General features: G+C 30.6%; 1 protein-coding gene across 1 annotated transcript; it reads right to left on the bottom strand.

Moving 5' to 3' along the window:
- Positions 1 to 2,651: 2,651 nt before the first annotated feature.
- On the bottom strand, positions 2,652 to 17,621 carry LOC132715304 (uncharacterized; the record flags this gene model as incomplete). Its single annotated transcript, XM_060698299.1, has 6 exons — positions 2,652 to 3,517; positions 4,017 to 4,192; positions 5,314 to 5,602; positions 12,121 to 12,254; positions 15,094 to 15,488; positions 17,563 to 17,621. Coding segments are annotated over 6 exons (1,212 nt in total), but the record flags the coding sequence as incomplete, so codon positions are not given.
- Positions 17,622 to 18,656: the final 1,035 nt, after the last annotated feature.

The raw sequence follows: 18,656 nt of genomic DNA, 5'->3' as shown, positions 1-18,656 counted from the left end.
CAATTAACTTTTAAATTTAGTCCACTGCTTACTTTTATTAATCTAAAAGAAACGGTCTTACGTTTTTCTTACCATTCTATTACAATTATCTCGCTGTGATTTTAAGAACGTTCAAACAAAAGTTCTGTCCTCCTTATGCTAATATGTTTTAAGCAATTTTACATTTGATATAATGTTTTGACAAGTTTTGGTGTCAACTAACTTAGGGGCATCAACTGTCCAACATTTATTTTTGCAATCCAACAAGTTATTTTCCGAAAGATAATTCCTTTATTCATGGTTGATAATTTAAAAAAAATAGACCTGCAATAACCACATCGGCAAAGGTCAATGGAATTTTAGGAAATCATCAAATCTGAATGAAAATCATAATGATTTCATATATTTTCTTATGTTAATTCATCAATGTTACAAACATTTTGTTTCTCATTTGCTACTCCTTGTAAAAAAACTGCAAACTGGGTTGACACGTGATATAGAATGTAATTTCAAATCGCTTCTACTCCAGAGTCATTATAAATTGGTTTCATACAATTTAAGACCTACACTCAAATTCGATGAAAACCGTGTATACGATGACTTTCGTACTTATAACTAAATCACTGCACTGTGACATTTTAAAAAAAACTTGTATATCGGATAAATCCTTGGATTCGGTTAGTTAATGTTTTAAAAGATATATTTATTTGAAGAAAAGTTGAGAGGTTTTTTTTGTTGGATGCAAAAAATGTAAATTTTGTTTACTGTTTCTTTTCCATAAGTCTATTCATTTCATTGGTTGACCATTTATTCTGCACAAGGGCTAGGGATGTCGAGATCGTCTAAAACGTGATTATGTCGGTGGTTGTGGTTCAAACATATAATGTTGACTACAAACGGATCACCCTCAGCGCATTTTGCAGTAAGTTCATCCATAACATGTACTTAAATGTAAATCATGTTGCGAGAAAAACTGCACTTTATCGTTCTTATCAATATCTTTCATATGGATATATGAACGTCACTTCCGGTTTGAGGCCGCACCTACATAACTGGTAGCAACCCTTACAAAACAAAGTCATACAGTAGGCATCAACTAATATAAAACTATTTTAACCTTTTCAACTGGTTTTGGTGTTTCTTCTTATTTATCTAAAAACAATTATTCATTGGTTTCATTAAAACAGTGCTTAACAGTGACACGTGAAGAATTTACATTTGTTCCGAATCTGTACCATTTACTTTTGTACTTGCTATGACACGGCTATTTTTAAGGTTCTTACTTCTCTATCTTACACTTCTTAACGAAAATCGTTAGACGACTTCTTAAATTTATATATAAAGGCTGCATGTCAGAACGTCAAAAGAATTGGTTTATTCTTATTCTTATCTAATTATTAATGTTAGTTCGATTGTGTAGGAAGCTATAAGCTAAAAGACACACTTTCGAATCCGTTTCTGGAACCAACCAGTAGTGAGCAAGAAGTGTAAAGTTTCTTGTTCAAGGAATCAACTACTTGCCCTGGCAGGGTTTGAACCCATGCGGCTAGCTGTCAAAAGATTACTAGTTCGACGTGTTAACTATTCGGCTATGCCGCCACGTCAAAAGGATTGCTTTTGTCATAACTTAAGTTTCTTAATCAACTACATTTTTGAAGTTATTTTTTAAAAATTCGGATTATTCTTTCGCTGCCCTGCAGGATATGCAAACGCTAATAAGAAAACATAGTAACGGCAAGACTTAGTATGAAAAATCAATACAAAACACAGTTTCAATTATATCAATGAAGTTTAATCAAATTGCTTTTCCATTTGAGCATCTCTTTGAATTTTAATCATAGTTAACAAAGTGAAGTGAGAACTGAGAAGAATTCAGTATGTTTTATATTTTAAGCATATAATATAAAAGTACCAATATTAATTCCTTGATTAAATATAAACTGTAAAGTAGCGAAATAATATGATTATTTTCATGAAATATAACTTTATGCTATAAAGAATAGAAATTAAAGAAGTTATTGCATTGTTAAATAGCAAAGTCAAATAACACAAACAAAAATGAAGTAACTGTAACACTTTTACACATAAACACAATGATGATACCAATAAAACAATGTAATTTAAAACCATTATAAAACTAATAAAAAGAGTTTATAATGGATTTGTATGTGTATGTTTTGTTTCCTTGTTTCCCTATGTACTTGCTATTTTTCTCTTTTATTCAATGATTTTGAATGTATGATGTATGAGGTATTTGCAATGTATGCACAGGTGGTACATTAATATGGATTTCATTGTAGCATATGTGTTGGTATTTTATCGTAAAAATATGACTGTAATGTAAATGTAAATAGCTGTATTGTTATTAATGAATAATATAAATGAGAAAAAGATCAATAAAACCATTATGGATCTGAATCGCAAATTGTATAAACATACTTCATTTCTTCCGTAATGAAATGTTTAAAACTCATATATGGGACTCCGATGGTCAAATGTTATTAGCAAAGCATTTATACATATTTTTTCTATTTAAGCGTTTCTAAATTAAAATCAAGCGAAATTTAACGGAGGCTTGTTTACCTACGGCTGCTACAAACCAAATTATCATGTCTGTGATTAAGGACAACCAACTGAAACAATAATTATTTGAATAATTATTTTAAAGGATATAATCTCATTATAGATATGTGTCATATTAAGTGTTAGAGCTCTCATATTTGTTACATTGATGTTACGTATATGTTACTTGGCGTTATTCTTACATCATATTTCAAGCGTTTCAATAATTTGCGCCCATTTGAGGCATTATCTCATCTATCTTAAGAAGAATACATTTTCTGATTAATATTTAACAAATTGATACAAATAAAACAAATCCAGACAACATCATATATGCAACTCATTCAAAAATGATAGTGTTATACATTATATTATCATAACAAAGGTGCATTATGACAAACGTATCAAAAAACTACAACAAGTAAGTGAGCAACCATTATCCTTTACTCGTACAAATATATTATCATTTATTCATAATTCATATAAAGCAATGCAAATATATACAAAGCTTTCAATCATAATTTTATCAAAGCTACAAGTAGCTTAACATTTTATATCTGAACAAAATAATTTATAGTTTTTGTATGTAAGAAGTGTTATTATTAGAAAGTTTCTGAATACAAATAATATGTAAGTATGCAATTTTTAACCTGGTCTGAATGTGTTATCATATTTAATTTGAAGCTTGATTATAAAACAAGCCTTAGAGTTCGCTATTAACACTTACAAGTACAAATGTCTTATTTGTGTTTTAAATTGGTACTTTTTAGAGAACAGTGTTATTCCTTTCTTTTTCTTTCTTGTTAAAATGAATCGATCATATTTTTGTTTCCAACTCTTTTAATATCTCTCTTAACCTTTCCACTCTTTCATGATCTAGCCGATGTCTAGACCATATAGACAGACTGTGTGTATAGTCTATCATATCATTTGAATTTTTGCAATCCTGTGCAAGCTGTTTAACGTGAGACCATTCCTGAAATTGACAACAATGCGATGATCACGCATTACATGAAATGTATCTCAAGAAATTATATTTGCTACTTTTTTAACAAAAAAATGTAAATAATAAGATTACTTTGAAAATACAACAAACATCTTTTATCCATTGAAAACAAGTTAGAGAACACGCGTGCTAGGCTATGGAAGTGAGCATTAAGACTTTCTCACATTTCCAAATATTGGTAAATTTTTCAAAATGCAATAATCGATTACTGATGCTAGCAGATATAACAAATATGTACTCGTATGTCAGGGGGAAAAGTATACATATACGTATTCATAGATATATACATATCATTATATTAATACAATTACATGTCAGGGAATATTACACAAATAATCATACTTTATAAGAATGTTGCAGCAGCAGGATAATATAACAATATATTTAATAAAAACACAACTCTGCTGTATAAAAAATGTTTAATAATATTGTATCGACATGTAAAATGCTTCGTCAAAATAAACCGAACCTTTGTTAAAGTTGGAAGATCCAAGGATTTTCGGGTGGTATTTTTATTTTCATTTTCAATGTAATTTAAACTCTTGTACACTCGAGAGAGAGACAATCTTATCCGTTTCAGTTGGACCGTTATGCACTCGAAATGATCTTGTATCCGTTGAATACACCACAATGTTATACGTTCACCTATAATATACAACTTCAAAGCTTAAGAATTTTGAAAAAGAAAAAAAAAGATTACGCTAGAAGCGCATTGTCCTGCATATTAATTACATCAATCCGAAGGTCATAGTGTTATCATTGCAATAATACACTTAAAGTTTAAGATTCTCTTTTTTCTTTTATTAAATGATAGGGATACTCGTATTTTCTAAAACAAAAAAAAAGTTACAAAAGGTGCTGGGGTTAAGGAGGAAAAAGTAAAAATAGGGTTTTTAAAATTTTAAAAAATTTAAAAATAAAAAAATTTGTACTATAACCCGTTGTTAAAATAAAAATTATTTTTGAAAATAAATTTAAAAAAAAAAATTATTTTAAAATTTAAATTTCACAAAAAGAATAACTTAATAAAAAAGTGGCCCCTAGGGGGAAAACCTTTTAAAAAATCTATTGAAAAAAAGAAAATGTATGCTGTTAAGAAGGAAATGCTTTCGTGTGATCACAATACAACTTAATAACATTCGTGTATACTAAATTTCAAGAAAGAAATAATACCGTTACAATAAAATTAAAAAAAAATTAAAAAAAAAAAAATAAGCAAAAAATTAAAAACAATAAATGGCTTAAAGTTGCAATCTTGTATTAATAGAAAAAGTGGCGCTATAACTAAAAAACATTTAAAAATGACCCATTTTGATCGATTTGAATTATTGAACTAAATGCAATTTAAAATAATATTTTGGTGAATAAAAAAAATTGACCTCTTTTTTCTGAATTAAAAAATCCAGAAACGAAACCTAATCTTTTTACAACCAATTCTTTTTTTTTTTTTTACCGCCCAATAAATATAAATATGATAAAAAATGTTTTAATAAATATTTTAATTGAGTTTTTAAATATAGTAAAATACTTTTTTATAAAATATGTTAAACTTAAAAAAGTTAAGAATGACCTTAATAACTCTATAATATAAAGACAAACAATAAGTTACGGACACAAAATGTTTAACAAATAAATCAAAATATTGTTTTAAACAATTCTATTGAAACGATTGTAAAGACCAAAATAATGTACCCCATAAAAATTGATAATAAAATCACTTTTAATTTGAAAGCTGTTGAATAGATTATAAATCAACAAAATTTTACCTCGTAGTTGTAAAGACGCACTTTCTTGAACTTTGATAGGTAATTGTGAAGACGTCGAAATATATTCGTCTTGAACTTTAATAGGTCCGCTCTCTTCTTGATCCTTTTCCTTATGTAGTTTAAGAGGCATACTACGTTTCAGTTCATCTTCACTTGGCTGCTCTAGGGATACACTTGATGCTTGTTCTATTTTGCTTTGTAGTTTAGGATCCTTAATCAGTTTTGTTTCAAAATGTGACGTTAACTCTGACAAGAACGCCTTAATGTCTTCCACAATATTTGAATCACGCTGAAGTAAGATAATACACATATCTTATGAATATTAACTAAAGTAGAAATGTCAGAAAACATATTATTTATACAAATAAAAGCTGCATTCGATCGATGTGTGGATGAAATTTCTTCAAAACAGCAGGGATTTTTTCCAGGATTTTGGGAACACGACCCACACCCATGGAATTGGGAATTTCAGCGGTGTTTTGTTAAATATTAGGAAAAAATACATAATTGAAATTTTGCGGTGAGTAAATGGATGCAAACAATTACTGTCTATGATGGCATCTTCAAAAATTTAAGCACTATTATAGTGAAGAAGCCCTTATTTGCAAAGATTTTAGAATTTTTATTCATTTTTTTTATTTTGTAGCTTTCAATTGGGAATTGGTTACTGTGGATTGGGAAAATAATATAGTATTTTCAATTGGGAATATGACCCAATAGCGGCTATAAAATAAGCCAAAAAATCCCTGAAACATATAGTTAAACGTCAATATGCTTTGTTGCAACCACTATTGAAATAAAACCACTATTGAAATAAATTATTTCAATAGTGGTTGCAAATTATTTCTCATAATAAGCTTCATAACCCACCACTATTGAAGTAATTTATTTCAATAGTGGTCGTAATAAACTTCATCATCAACCACTATTGAAACAAGCAATTATCATAGTATTGCAAGCAATCCATAAGTCCCCTACCGGTTAGAACCCCAGCAACATTCTGAAGGGCCATTGGCCATTCACTTATGTTTCTATTTTAAGTAAATTTGTTAAAAAAGTTTTTTAAAAGTGATCACAGGAAACAGTTATTATGTACAGACAGACAGACAGACAGACAGACAGACAGACTGAAGGACACTCTAAAGTTATTTTCTTACCATCCCTGTTATCAAAATATAACATTTTTTAAAAGCAAAATTTTTAAAAAGGAGATAACTCTTGAAATAAAGATGCAAGATGTCATACATGATGTGAGTGTAACAAAGAACAATTAGTAATGAAGGTATGAATAATGAATGTTTATTTTGAATTTGAAGTAAATGAAAGTTAAAAGAACGAATAGGAAAAATTAAAAGTTTAAGGAGGAGATTATTCTGGAAATATAGATGCTAGATTTATAAACCTTGTCATAATTATTATTATGATGTGGGAGTTTGAAGAAAATCCTATCATGATTAGTAAAAATTACCAATTTCTCAAAGTTCAAGTTCAAAAGGGGCATAATTCTGGAAATAGTTTTGCTAGAGTATTGAACTTTCTCACAAAAGTTGAGTGATAATAAGAAACATTTATAAGAAGATTGAAGTAGATACATTCAGAAAAGAAGAATTTATTTAAAAAAAAACAATATTTTTCATTAAAATTTTAAGTTCAAGGCAGATAATTCTGACAAATTTTGTCCTAGAGTTGTAAACCTTGTCACATATGATGTGGTTGATGTCTAGCAACTTATATTTAAAGTTTGAAGAAAATACCTTATGAAATAAAGAACTTATAGTGAAAAAACTTAAAAACTAGAATCAGAAATCTTTAAATTCAGTCTATTTGTTGCCATAGCAACCAGAATTTCCAACATAAGCAGATAAGAAAAGGATGTTCATAATTTCCATACTGCCATCTACCCATATGTCAAGTTTCATAAAAATATTTTCAACACTTTTTGCGTTATCACTGGATCCAGGTTATGTGTGAAATTTGCCATATTTTCAGTCTATTTGTTGCCATAGCAACCACAATTTTTAGTATAGGAAAAAAAGAAAAGACGTGCATAATCTCCATAATGCCATCTATCCATATATTAAGTTTCATAAAAATATTTTCAGTACTTTTTGCGTTATCGCGGGATCCAGGTTATGTGTAAAATTTGCCATATTTTCAGTCTATTTGTTGCCATAGCAACCAGAATTTTCAACATAGGAAGAAAAGAAAAAGACGTGCATAATCTCCATACTGCCATCTATCCATATATCAAGTTTCATTAAAATATTTTCAGTACTTTTTTCGTGATCGCGGGATCCAGTTTTGTGGACGGACGGACGGACGGACTGACGGACGGACGGACGGACGGACAGACAGACGGACGGAGGGTAAACCTAAAGTCCCCTCCGGTAAACCGGTAGGGGACTAATAATTTATTTCAATAGTGGTGACGTAATAAAATTCATCACTAACCGCTATTGAAATAATTTATTTCAATAGTGGTCGTAATAAAATTCATCACTAACCACTATTGAAACAAGAGCTGTCCGTAAGACAGCGCGCTCGACTTTTTTATTGCTTGCCAAAAAAAAAAGTTTTTGCAGTAAAAGGCAATACAAGAATCTCTGTATTTTTAAAGTGAACAATGGCCATGAGCATTAAGATATTTAGTGAAGAATTATTTTACTGAATTGTGTGATACCCTTGAACACTGCAGCAAAGTTTGAAATGTTTAAGTCAAAAGAGGGCTGGTAAGAAAGAAAAAAAAACTGAGTTGAGCCTTAAATAAATTTGGGAATCATGATTGTAAACAAGTATTCCAACTTTCAAATTAATATCTCAAACAGTTCAGTCAAAAAGTGGACTGGTACTAAAAACTTAACCAAGATTCTAAGTCGATAAAAGGCCTTAATTTTTAAAACAAATCCTTGACAGAGTTACCTTCTCTTGCGTACAGATGGGGGTAATGATGTGAAATAGCATTAAAAGTTTCAAAGCAATATCTCAAAGGGTTAAGGCAATAAGTGGATTTTACCCATATTCAATGTATTTTCTAAGTCAAAAAGGGGCATAATTCTGTCAAAAACCTTGACAGAGTTATGTCCTCTTGTCTGTTGATGAAGGTCGTGATGGTAAACAAGTATGGTCAGTTTCAAAGCAATACCTCCAATGGTTTTGAAATAAAGTGAGGTGGTACAAAAAACTTAACCAAGCTCAATACACTTTCTAAGTCAAAAAAGGGCCATAATTCTGTCAAAAACCTTGACAGAGTTATGTACTCTTGTCTGTAGATGGAGGTTATGATGGTGAACAAGTATGGTAAGTTTCAAAGCCATACTTGTAATACTTCTGAAATAAAGTGGGGTGGTACGAAAAACTTAACCAAGGTGTGACGCCAACGCCGACGCCGGGGCGAGTAGGATAGCTCCCCTTTTCATAGAAAAGTCGAGCTAATAATTTATCTTAATAGTGATGTTTATAATTACATGTATCCTTAATTGATTTATTTTAATATACAGGGGGTTTGAGTTGAAGTTCCGGTAATTTCCAATGTGTTAATTCTTGTACAAATAATTTACGATTGTCACATTATATATCAATAGAAAGAAAAAGGTAAAGAAAAGAATATGAAAACAATTCTATACATCATTCTATGAGATTTTTTTTATTTCTGCACAACAGTAAAAAATCCGAAAAGAGGTACGTTAAATTCATAGTCTCGGTTATAATTACTGTAAAATATAAGTATTTAATACCTTTTATTTGCATTTTAATTTGCGTGAATTGGTTATATATTTTTGCACACCCGTGAAAATTGTAACATTATACCATATTTCCTTTAAGTCTTGATTATTAATACCGTAAAATATGCAAGTATAATACCCGCTTTTTATATCTGATATTGTTCGTTAGATAAAGTGTTTCTTGCGTTACAATAGTAATAACAAAGTAATATTTCTAAAAAGTTCATTCTCGTCTACAATAAAAAAAAAATGAAACATTAGTCTTTAAAAGTGTCTGTAAAGTGACTCTTAAAATGAAATGCATCCCCAACTACTATTGATATAATTACTTCGATAGTAGTTGTATTTCAATAGTGGTTGCAAAGTGATTCTTCAAATGAAATAATCCCCAACCACTATTGAAATAATTTATTTCAATAGTGGTTTTATTTCAATAGTGGTTGCAAAGTGATTTTTCTAATGAAATGCATTCCGAACCACTATTGAAGTAATTTATTTCAATAGTGGTTTTATTTTAATAGTGGTTGCAACAAATAGTGGTTGCAACAATGCTTCTTTAGTATTTGTTATTTTTCTTCTTTGTTTTAATTTTACTAATAAAGCCCTGAATCGCTCGGGATAAAATGCATTGGTTCTAATAATGGGATGATTTGCAGAGATTTGAATATTTTTATTTACCCATCAGTATATTTTGAAAATTATTATAATAACTAATTAAAGATAATTATATTGATTGAAAGTATTCCAATATAACTTCAGGTTATAGAACAGACAATTCAGTTCTTTGGTAAACAATTAAATAATCTGAATATGAAAGGTGGAATCTAAATACTTTCTTTTGACAGAAAAAATCTTTTTTTATATAGTGAAGAATAGTATAACATAATTTTGAATTTGTTGATCTTAACAAATCAGACAATAAAGATGGCATCTGTGGTTACGGTCGCTGACTTCAAAACTTGTTGCCATTTACTGTGTTTGTTTGATATAAAACCGCACAAAAAGTCAAAAAGACAATATCAGCAAATGTTTTTACACAAGCTAAATCTTAAATTCTAATCCTCATCTATGCTTTGAGTAGTTAAAGGTGAACCCACCAAATAAAAATGCAAAAAGTAGATTTAGATCAATATCAATCGGAACATCTCGGCTTATTTCAATAATAACCTCGAAATTAATACGGATTGGACGTAGTTTTACCACTTAGTTATAAATGTAAACAAAAACAGAGGGTTAGTCTTTGATAATGTACAACAAATGTATATATTTGACATCCAAAGGAAAATAAAGTCTATTTCGTCCAAAGAACTATGATTGAAAATATGTCTAAGAATCATAATCGATTCACAAATGCCCACTGATGTAGACTTATGAACAAATCCGAATTAATGTCAACAGGTAGGCATTTTGTATTTTCGGTTTCTGCAGCCCAACCATAATTATAAGAACATAAATAATGTACTGTCTACTTATATATCATTACTACCAATGTACCAAATGTAGTTAGACATTTACTCGATATATTGGAATAAATTTAGTTAACAACTCCCAGTATTCAATAACTGTTTATTTTGTGTTAAGTTTTTTAGAGTAGGTTAGACCGAAATACCGTATCCGTCAAGTCTATTGTGTTCGAAGTCCATATTCGAAGACTAATAGAACGGGCCGAAAAGTTCGAGCAAAATGCTTAATATATATTAACATTATGAATAAAAACGAAAATACCAATCAATCAATTATTCGGTGTTATTTCAAAACAATCTCTATGTTTTCACTTGTGAAAATGCGTGCCAAATAAACATCAGACACTTGTCATTGGTAATTTAATTATCTGTATTTAACACCTGTTTAAATCATCCTACCAATCACCAAAGTGTTACAGTGCTAAATAAACAGTAGTTGCATTACATTTTTGACGGGGTTTTCTAAATGGGAAATGCATTGTTGTGCGATGCATTTAATTCACTATTTTGTTACCATATAATTACATATTCATTGCCAAACATTAAATGTTGGTGGTCAAATAAAACACGAGATAGATATATACTGTACTGGTATATGGTATTAGTGTTATTTTGATTTTGTACCTGGATTCAGTGCCAGAAATGGATTTCATATTTTTAATATCTTTTTTACTTACAAGCGCATTTCGTATGACCATTTTATAACTTTCACATCAAGTTCATAAAGATCTGAGGCAAAACAATATGTATTAAAACATGATGTTAGACATTCAGTTTCTAATAGAATACCTTTTTTATGTATATCAATACTCGTCATGATTTGTTTTATTAAAATATAGTATAAGAACCAATAAACTTAAGATTTCCTGTTATTTGAAGTGCACATGGAGATTTTGACAATATTTGTTTAGAAAAAAGTGAATTACAATTAAAAAATAAAAGGTTTGAAATGTTTATATTAATTACCGATGATAATATGTATACAAATATACTTAATATATTTTCTGTTTGAATGTGTTTCTGTTCCTTGAATAAAATTCTTGAGTTGAAGAATGATACGAATAACAAATAACGGCTCAATATGATTTCACTTATAATTCACTATATCTATTTAATTATGTATATTAATCAAACTTATAAAGACACATTTTTTCTTATAAAATCTAATACGTCTTTATTCACATTCTATTTTTTTCTCGAAAGTAACGTCTTCATTTTCTTTAATGAATAAGTGGGTCGAAATGTCAAGTCAATTCAGGGTCTAAGTCTCTAAAGGGTCTAAGTGTCATGGGTCGAAGTGACTTAGGAGTCGAGATGTCAAGGGGTCGATATGTTAAGGAGTCGGTCAAGGTCATGTACAATTCTATCTACCTTAATGTCTTCTCTGGTGAGTTAGTGTGCCTAAATATGGAGAAAGTTCATTCATAACTTACACAAAATTGACAATTGAAGTCAATGTCATTTATGATTGAAGTTCAAATTGAATTTGATATTCTTTCAGATATTGTTTAGAAATTGTTAATTGTTAATAATAGAACGCAAGAATCAACTCATTTTCAATTCTAATTATAATATCATAAAATATTACATCATCATATCATACAAAACATCAGGCAACTAACCTCAAAAAGGTGATCGGAAACCAATATATTGTGGTGAGATTTAATTGTCTGTTCATCAAATTTTTGGTCGGTACTTTCAATTAGCAATGCAGGACCTGGTCGGAGCATTTGTGTCAAGGCTTGCTGTGTTTTCTCTGTAAATTAACAAAACAACAACACATATCATAAACATAAATTTGCCCCCGGATGCTTATCTAAAGTAAAAGAACATTACCTTTGACTTCAAGAAACGGAACAGTTTCTTTTTTCCAAGTTAACTCAATTCATTCCAGAGGTTTCCGTGAATATTTGATGAATTGAGAAACCATTTCCATACTCAACAACTGATTAACTGTTTTAAATCCAAGTACATGTTTTACTATCACCTTTTTATTGTCAAACTTGCAATTGCTCGTGAAAGGTCTTCTTGATCAATGCTTTTGGCGTACATGTGTGACGTTGACCTTTGAGCTGAAGATCTTATTCTAATCGTCTTAAAATGAAACACAGCTATGGAATCCATCAATAACTGACAGGGTTGTAAATCAGACATGTAAATCAATATAGTTCAATGTGAAATTATTCCAAGTTTAAGTGCGACTTCGATTTTAGGTCTTCAAATATTGTTTTAACATGCGCCAAAATCATTCAAAAATCCTTCATGAATAACAAACAACGTAGCACTACCACGTGACTACAAAGATTTTTCCCCGATTCAAGTATGTTTTATTCATAACTTTGCTGTTACTAAACCGACTTTATTCATTTAAGGCGTAGAGTACCCGTAATTATATTAGCTTTTTTTAATCAAAATTTTGAAAAAAAAACACTGAATGTTTTTTTGAGAACATTCGAGTACAGTTAGTCGGGCCGAGTGGAGCGGTACACACTCATTTATCACAAGCGATTTCAAGCATTTCACTAGATAAATTTGACATAGTAAATCTGTAAGATTTAACTTTTTTTTTATGGAAAACTGAAAAAGAACGGTCGACTTGCTAGAAATCGGTTGTTATGATAAATGAGTGTGTACCGTTCCTCTCAGTCATGCCTATAAAAACAAAACTGTACTCAAAACCATTCAGGGGTTTTCAACTTACCGTGTATCAGCAAAGTTATTGATGAAAACATACCTGAATCGGTGAAAAATCTGTATGTACTGTACCCGCAAAGTCACATGGTATGGACACAAAGTCATGCAGCAGTCACGCCCAACTATTCAATGTCATATTAAGACTTTGGATGTATTACTTTAACTGTTTGGGCATAAAATTGCTAAAATTTTCGCGCGACACAATGTCATGATATCCGATTATCCGGAACATTTATGCCAAATGATTATAATCCTGAAAATAACTGATCTGGCACGACCATCAGTACACTTTTATGAAAACGTCATATTATGTGACCTTGAACTCTGAGCGCGACACCTGACTCGCGCAACATGGTGTCAAGATGTCTAACATATTAAAAGCAAATTATTTTTAAATTCATATAGGAGTGACAAAATTGGTTGCCATGACATCACAAGTCATGCACTTTAATATATTCTTGTGCATATCATCATCATGTCAAACACAATTACGCATAGATATTTTATCTATCAATCAAGGAATGACATAGTTGAGTATTGACCGGGTACCACTCCAGGTACGATTTTACGGCAAGTTTTTTTTTTACAATGTGTTGTGTTACATTATATTCAAGGTACAGCGTTATGCGCGTTACAATCTCAATCAACTTCATATCGTTGCAGAATTATTTATCTTAAAATGTATCTATAACTGACAAAATTATAAATCGTCTTAAAGTGTGGACAGACGGACGAGAGGAAGAACGGGCGCTGTCCAAACTATATGCGCTTCCCATAATACTAGTGACTAAAATAATGACACTGACGGATTTAAACACTGTATCGTTATATAATATTTTATTTATCCAGTGCTGTAGTACAGATATAATACCAAATAAGCTGTAATTATTATTCTAATATCATACAAATTGTAAACAATCGAACCGACTGAATAGACAGTATAGAAGTATAGAAGCGTTTAGCAACATTTGGAATATTTTATAACTATTTTATTTATAATGCCCCCCTTCGAAGAAGAGGGGGTATATTGTTTTGCTAATGTCGGTCTGTCTGTCGGTCCGTCGGTCTGTCGGTCTGTCCGTCGGTAGACCACATGGTTTCCGCTGATTATCTTGAAAAGTATTTATCACAAAGTCTTCATATTTCACATAGTGATTGGTCATAACTAGTAGATGACCCCTTTTGATCTTGGGGTCACTAGGTCAAAGGTCAAGGTCACAGGGGCCTTAAATGTCAAAATGGTTTCCGCTGATTATCTTGAAAAGTATGTATCACAAAGTCTTCATACTTCACATAGTGATTGGTCATCACTAGTAGATGACCCCTGTTGGTTTTGGGGTCACTAGGTCAAAGGTCAAGGTCACAGGGACCTTAAAATGTCAAAATGGTTTTCGCTGATTATCTTGAAAAGTATTCATCACAAAGTCTTCATATTTCACATAGTGATTGGTCATAGCTAGTAGATGACCCCTATTGATTTTAGGGTCACTAGGTCAAAGGTCAAGGTCACAGGGGCCTTAAATATCAAAAGGGTTTCCGCTGATTATCTTGAAAAGTATGTATCACAAAGTCTTCATACTTCACATAGTGATTGGTCATCACTAGTAGATGACTCCTATTGGTTTTGGGGTCACTAGGTCAAAGGTCAAGGTCACAGGGACCTTAAAATGTCAAAATGGTTTCCGTTGATTTTTCCATAATTGAACACTTCCATGTACCCATTTTTGGCAAGTTTCTGTAATAAAATTACCAATTATGTGAGTCAATGGCTAGAAAGGGGGGTATATGTGTCGTTCGACATTCTTGTTTATATTAAAGTTAAGTCTTTCTCTTGTTTTTGTTAAAACACGTTTTGTCAATATCGATATATATATAAAATTGTACTACATTTTAATACATACCATCATACTCTTTCAAAGCCATAACCTTTGCGTGCCTTAAATAGATCTCTGAGGGTCTTATCTTGTCTTGTGTCAACATCTTAGATGTACCCAAATCGTCATATATTCTCTTTTTGTCACCAGTGAGGTGAGTTCCTGAAAACTGTATTTTGTCACCCTTAATATCCGCATCTTCAGCTTCTTCACTTTGCTTTATCTTCTCTTGAGACAAAGAAACACTGTCTGTAAATTCGCTTAGCCATTCTTTCAATAAACGTTCTTCATCTTCACAGAGCCGTTGTAAATTATGCAAATGATTGTAACCAGCCTTTGTCTGATTCTTCATCTGCTCCGTCGGTACTTTTAACTCTAAGCGTGTTTCAAGATCCTGAACTATTCTCTTTAAACGAGTTATACTGAAAAAGATTTTTCTTGGTTAATATGGTTATATATAGTATACTAGTATTGCATTTCCTCCATGAGTTTTCAAGTTCATTCATTGAACATGTTATGACAATTATTTTTATATTTATATTCAGAGGCAGTAAGCGCATTTTATTTTCATACTAATGTTACAGGTGCTTCAATTACTATAGATAATATAAATAAAATCCTGAAACAGTATTTTGTATATTCGATTGAGAAATACATTTGAATAATTGCAAAATATATATTGTTTTATATATATTTTCCAGGTAATTTTTATAGCATCGTGTTTGAAATACATGTTTCTACAATATTGTATGTTAATATGTAAATCTGTTTCGTAAATAATGCTTTTGAAGATGTTTTTTCTATGCGTCTTTGTGTAAACTATATACGTCGCCATATTGTTTATTGTTTACATTGACAATATCGAGGAGACTACCATGTTATCATTGAATTGTATATTCGATTGAGAAATACATTTGAATAATTGCAAAATATATATTGTTTTATATATATTTTCCAGTAAATGCCCGCCGTCAGTCCAGCTTATAACCCTCACTCCTCAGTCGACGCACTTATAAACCTAATCTACAGAATCATATGACATATATATGAGACCCATATGTAACACTAATATGTAAAATTTGAAAAAGTAATGTAATAAGACCAACATATCTGATCGAGCAATAACTTATTTCTCGAATATACATGTAAAGCAAATGATTTCTTGAAAATTTCTAGCGCTATAACTGAACATTATTTGTATATATTCATATTTACCAACATGCTTTTATTATCATAATAACGAACAATAAGGAAATATATTTTTTAATTTTATAAACTGATTAATTAATCAAAGAAAATGATGTTAGGTGCATAACAAAAGTGCAGCAATAACATCTTATAAATATGAAGTGTTTAAGTATGCTTTTTTGTGATTCGTAAATAGATTACAATTACTTGCATAATACCTTTAAATGTAAAATGATCTCATAATCAATGACAGTCTGTTAATAAACCATGTTTTCTTTTAATGGTTTACTCTTTACAGGTTCACTGATAATTGGCATAAATTACCAATTTATAAATTCAAGTTTGATTGAAATCATACTAGAAGTGATTTATAGGTATTAGAAAGAGCATCGAAACACGAGGCTATCTGATTTGTACGAAGGGCGTACCCCCGAGTATTAATCAGATTGCCGAGTGTTTTGATGCTCTTTCTCTTATGTATCATAGTCAAACATAAAAACACGTTCCCTGTCGTCACAATATGAAATTCCAGAAAAAAATTTACTGAATAAGCAGCTTTTCTTTTCTGTGCAGTCAAAATAAGTAAACCCTAGTAGAAATGGGCCAATCAATGGGCACGCTCTGGAGTGCGGGTATCTAATACCTGCACTCCAGTTAACGCACGGTGCATGTATATGTATACGATTTAACACTGATACGTTTTCAACAGAAAGGTCCCCAAACTATGATACAAGACATGTATAACCATAAAAGTAATTGTTTTTATGATGACATATTGTTACTTCATAAATATAGTGTTGCTCAAATGAAAAAAATAATAAACAGTGTTTCGTTTACTTGAAACCATTTGCCCGCCCCCACCCTCCAACGCTATGGGTTTTAATCCCGCTATGAACTTTGGATTTTTCCTGAATAAGCTATCCACCTTGCTTAGAATTTTAGTGGTTCTACTCCACTCATGTCTGATGTAATGCACAAAAGGGCAACTAAAGTCTTCATCCACCAGTAAAGCTGGAAAATTGCAAAATGACTTCTACTGTGTCAGTGTAACATAAACGCCTAAAACCCACTCCCACCCCAAATCCCCGTAAAAATAAAATATAAACCTTATATTGAGTCATTAACTCGGTATATGAAGTATATCAAATATAATTTATATTTATTTTCTTGTTTTTACAAAACATTATCATTTATGTTTATATAATAAACTTTTCTTTTATGTCGATTACTTATAAATTTGTGTGTTAGTCTGTGTTTCAACAGAATAACAAACATTTCACTTTAATCATGATATTCAATCGTACTTACGTTTGCTTTATAAATATTTCAATCAGTTCAAATGGGATACCATCAATGCCCATAAAATCCTGTGCAATATATACAGAAACATTTATGTAGTGTATACAGTGATGTTATTTTTATGCAATCTCTATTGTTACATCGTTATTTTCAAATGTATGTGAAATGCATAAAATTAACAATTTTATAGACTTGATGAAAAAAATATGTTCACATATAGATATAAAGTTTGCGTTTAATTTATCACTTTACTACAATATGGTAACAGTTAAGACAATACAACATCTTCATGTACATGTCAACATTTATAAAATAGTATGACATTTTCTATCGAAAAAGGGGTTCAATTTTGAACAAAAGTAACATCTCACTCCTGGCAATATTTCTTTGAAACAATTAAAATCAAGTTGACGTTTTTTGCAGTCACTTAGGAATACGATAATACGATGGGTATAATTGTTTTTTTTGTTTTTGTTTTTTTTTGGGTTAAACATAAAACCAGCAAAGGTCAAATGTTGGAAAAAAACCTCTAAATATATTTGTAACGAAGTTACAGGATTAAGGCCTTACATAAAAAAGAATTTATGCGAATATATACCGACCTCGTGAACTGAATATTGTCAATTAAAATTTGAAAGACGTCTTTGAGTACAAATTCGGACTAAAAGACTTCATTTGGAAATATGGTTCTCTAAGAGTATGCTTAAAAATATTTTTATCAATATTTGTAATGTAAAACAGCCTTTTCGGTATAACACGCCACAAAAATCATTTGTAAACTTTGTATATGATAGCAGAAAAGTCATCTTTTCATATCTGATCTTAAAGCTGCATGCCTCCAGATAAGGGCAAAATATTTAAAGGGAACCAAACTTAGAAATAATTACTAAGCTGTTAAACACATTCTGAATTTAAGCAAACATTAACATGGTAAGTGCGATTAATGAGTGATTTTGCATTATACATTACGACATTTCTACTGCGTAGCTTTAACAGATATTGCTACTCCTTGCATATTTTCTACGTGGATTGTAAGTTCGTAAACAATGTCTAAATCACATTCTTTGTTCTTTTTACAACATTTTGATTTTAATTACGTTTTT

The sequence above is a fragment of the Ruditapes philippinarum genome, unplaced genomic scaffold (genome assembly GCF_026571515.1).
Source record: "Ruditapes philippinarum isolate M1 unplaced genomic scaffold, ASM2657151v2 ctg7550_1_1_1_1, whole genome shotgun sequence".
NCBI classification, from domain to species: Eukaryota; Metazoa; Mollusca; class Bivalvia; order Venerida; family Veneridae; genus Ruditapes; species Ruditapes philippinarum.
The sequence above is the reverse complement of the archived record's forward strand: the minus strand, read 5'-3'. Positions and strand labels throughout refer to the sequence as shown.